This window comes from Pieris rapae, chromosome 17 (assembly GCF_905147795.1).
Source record: "Pieris rapae chromosome 17, ilPieRapa1.1, whole genome shotgun sequence".
Taxonomy (NCBI): domain Eukaryota; kingdom Metazoa; phylum Arthropoda; class Insecta; order Lepidoptera; family Pieridae; genus Pieris; species Pieris rapae.
The window spans coordinates 8,234,467-8,238,419 of record NC_059525.1 but is presented as its reverse complement, the minus strand read 5'-3'; the positions used below and the strand labels follow the sequence as shown (position 1 = coordinate 8,238,419).

The window sequence follows — 3,953 nt, the reverse complement described above, 5'->3', positions numbered from 1 at the left end:
TAATGTGTTTCAATAAAATACAATTAGTTAAACAAATATTTTTATTTCAACTAATTTACTTGTGATGTATATCTAATACTATAGAAAATTACAGTCGTCCATCAGCAATATATATGCAATTTTGAGGCCACAATGTGAGGTTAGCATTTTCTTATGGTTAAGAACTAGTTTATGTTAGATGGACTGGTATCTACACAACAACTAACCTTACTCTTTATTGCCTGGTTCCTACATCAAACTGGTCTTAATTGCTAAATTGCAGATTCGCTTACTGGCTTACTTAAGAAAAATCTGGCTTTAAAACTATGGCTTTCCTTACCATATAGGGCTCAGGCATTGTGTTAATATGATTCTATAATAGTTTGTGTTCTTTCCATAAACTAAATTGTTAGCAACTAAACACTTGTACTTATAGGTAGGTAATATGAATATACTACTAAGAGTCATCGGGTAAATCTAGTATTTCTTGAACAAAGGAAGCCACATCCGTCTCTTTTTGACTGTGTTCCAAACAGAATGGATGAGTTAAAAGAGCGTCATAGTTTGGTCTCTTCTTATAATCCTTTTGTAAGCATTTTGTGATCACATCTTCAAATTCAGGTGTAAATTGTCCACTTGGTAGCCTTGGAGGGTCATCTTTTACCACTTGTTTTAACTGTTCAAATGGAGTACCCCAGGTGTTATAGGGAAATTTCCCAGTTGCTAATTCAATCATTGATATACCAAGTGACCATACATCACTTCGGATGTCGTACTGTCCTGGATTGCCACTTGGATCGATTCTTTCTGGGGCCATATATGGTTTGCAACCAGCGTCAATAGTTTTTGCAACAGAATCAACTAAATATCCAGAAATTCCAAAATCACACATTTTGACTTCACCCTTTCGGTTGATCAAAATATTTGATGGCTTTACATCTCTATGTATGACTCTTAATTTTAAATAGAGGTAATGTAAAGCACTAACAACAGAAAATGCTATTTTGCCCAGGATATTTTCTGTTATTGTTCTGTTGTTTTTGTATACTTTTGTATAAAACTTATCTAGACTCATGTCCATAACTTCCATACAAATCCAAACATCACCCTCACGGAACATGGCACCATAGAAATGGACAGTATAAGGACATGCACTAGCTCTCATTGAGACATCAAGATCCATCAATAATCGTTTTAGTTCTAATGACTGACTGTTAAATGATGCAGAAATTCTCTGAAAAAGAAACATCTCTTTAAAAATAAAAGAATGTTTCAATAAAGTAAGTCAAAATTTATAATATTCAAAATAACATTTTTATTTTCTATGAACTGGTAAAAAAGCTACTACTGTAAAGCTTACTTTTACTGCCATTGTAGTATTGCTAGGCTTATGGTGCATCTTCTCCACAATACCATATGCCCCTCGACCAAGGTCACATATTTTAACCAGGTCATCAGCATGTACAGTAAATGTTTTATCATCCACTGTGATTGTTGTCTGTTTATCAAGATTTCTTGGAGGTGTACTAAAATATACAACAAGAATCAAGGAATTAATTTTAACCAATAGAATCAGGCTACCTATTATCTTAACAGTGTAGAGCAATAAATGATTAAACAACTTACTATTTTACATAATAGTAGGTAGTTTGATAAACATTACTCATTAAAAAAAACAAGTATTTGAAATAATTGAAAGCAATACCAATGGTAAGTACACGATTGAAATGAACATATATTATTTACATCAATAATTGTGAACTTACACTTCAACTTGTTGTTCCTGAGGTTTGAAATTAAATCCTGGCGGTGGTGGTTTCCTTCTGCCAGACATTTTAACGAAATTACGGTATAGCAATATAAAAATCTGTTATACTTATGTTAGTAGTTATATGGAGATTCCAGTAAGACCAACAGCAAACCACTCGCGCAATGCGATAACAGTTCTTATTTTTTTTTACCAATTAAGTACATTAGGATCACCATATTATTGAATATGTTTCTATATTCATATTTATAAAACTCTCTACGGTACAAATGTGTTTTATTATTATGATTACTGAAAATTGTAAAATTTTATTTCTGCAACCTCGAATTTTAAATGATTTATGATTCCGCTGACAATTAACATAGATTAAAAGAAATGTCAAAATTATAACTACACAAAACTATGTGATGATTTGATTGCAGAGTGCAGACTGCAAATTAGTTCTTCTTCATTGTTTGTGCTTCAATGTGTGACAAAGTGATAACTTCCAAACTTTAAAACGGCAGTGATTATATACTCTTTGATAACTTCTGCAATACAGTATTTAGTTTTTTCAGTATAAAATGGGAGCTCGAATCTCGATGTTATGACAATATGTATTGATGCTGTGAGGGATGATCGATCCATGGTCTAATCACTACTGTGATCTATCGTTCTACAGTGCATATTTTTTAATTGTAACGTCAAACATGATATTCAGATTTCTTCTATATTTATAAAAATTCATTTCATATTGTTTGAGTGGACACAAAACCTTGAATCATTATAAAATAATTAGGTAATAATTTTTTTTATTTAAAGTATATTTTTTTTTAAATTTCGGACAAACTTTCCAATATGGACATGAACGCCCATTTTTTTAGTTAGTACTCACTAAAAAAAGCGTTTTGCACAGTTTTAAGTTGCGAAAACTTACGGTTCAAAAGATACATTTATTTATACTTTCAATACAAATGGGAAAATAACATGCCTTATCATAATAAATTTGACAAATAATTGATATTCAATTCATATTCAAAAATCATTTATTCACGTAGGTAACATAATGTACACTTATAAACGTCAAAAAAAATACATTAAACGCTTCTATTTTTACATTTACTGCCAGTTCTCAAATCTAGGGCGTAGAACGGACGGGAAGAACTGGAAATAAACTCTCCGCCACTCGCAACGTTTTTTCTTTTACACAACGATTGTAAGGCGCTGCAACCATTACACCATGTTCCATATGACATCTTGAGTAATAAAGAATAATAAAATAAATTAAAAACAAAGATTTGTCTTCTATCAGAAGGAGGCATGGTGAAATAGAAGCACGCACTTACATACTCGTGGAACAACGTGCAAATACGTAGTAGAAACAACTAATATCACCGCATACACGAATTCAAGTACGACCAGTCACCACAAGTACCACCCGTTCATGAGTATGACGCATGGCCAGCCATCGGCCGCCCCGCCATATTTTAGGGAGAGAGACAACCCGACGCATGAACGTCGTCACAAGCAATTCAATATTAAACTTTGCAGTGCAAGAGATAAGCTAGATAGTTTCACTAACTTTTTTTGAGAGCTTTTGAGAGCCAACTCAGAGCAGAGCTGGTTTCGGGTGAAGTCGAGATGGATGTCAAGAAGTATGTATTCGAATTGAAATATGTTTTGTCGATTGTTGACGATGACGATGGATATATGTGGTACGACACACAGAGTACACCTAGTATTGAATATAATAATAATAAAATACTAGAGAAATAAATTACTTACCAACCCTAGGGTAGTCTCGGTAGATTGTTTAATAAAAAGTACACACAATACATACAAGTAGGTAAAAATTGAATTATTGAATGCGCCTGGCCTTCAATAATTCAATTTTTAATAATATAATTTTTTTTGAATTGAAATATTTAGTCGTTCGACGAGTCGACGTTCCGTCATCGTTGCCTATTGGACCGAACACCGAACACCACAAATATTAGATCCTTACATATGAAATTGGCGTATTTCGTACTGACTACTTTTATCACGATGTTCTCCTCTTTGGTAAGGAATTCCAAATTAAAATTTGTACAGCTATTTACTCATGTATTTGTGCTTCGATTACCGTCATTCATTTGTTTTTTGCATAGATTCATAGGCTTTGAACGGGGCGACCGAATCAAGAAATTCCGTACGGAAAAAACCTAACACTGATCGGTGACGTAGCAAG

General features: G+C 33.1%; 1 protein-coding gene across 1 annotated transcript; it reads right to left on the bottom strand.

Annotated features, from left to right (window-relative positions):
- Window positions 1-26: 26 nt before the first annotated feature.
- LOC110992502 (dual specificity mitogen-activated protein kinase kinase 6) lies at window positions 27-2,092 on the bottom strand. The gene is made up of 3 exons (XM_022258346.2): window positions 1,746-2,092; window positions 1,340-1,505; window positions 27-1,213 (listed from the first exon to the last, which is right to left on the bottom strand). Exons 1-3 carry the CDS (start codon window positions 1,811-1,813, stop codon window positions 437-439), a joined length of 1,011 nt encoding a protein of 336 aa, XP_022114038.1. The 5' UTR covers window positions 1,814-2,092; the 3' UTR covers window positions 27-436.
- Window positions 2,093-3,953: the final 1,861 nt, after the last annotated feature.

Coding starts and splice junctions, on each gene's coding strand:
- LOC110992502 (XM_022258346.2), bottom strand. CDS start 1,813: ATGTCTGGCAGAAGGAAACCACCACCGCCAGGATTTAATTTCAAACCT. Junction 1,506..1,745: donor CAGGAACAACAAGTTGAAGT/GTAAGTTCACAA, acceptor TGTATATTTTAG/TACACCTCCAAGAAATCTTG. Junction 1,214..1,339: donor ATACTACAATGGCAGTAAAA/GTAAGCTTTACA, acceptor TTTCTTTTTCAG/AGAATTTCTGCATCATTTAA.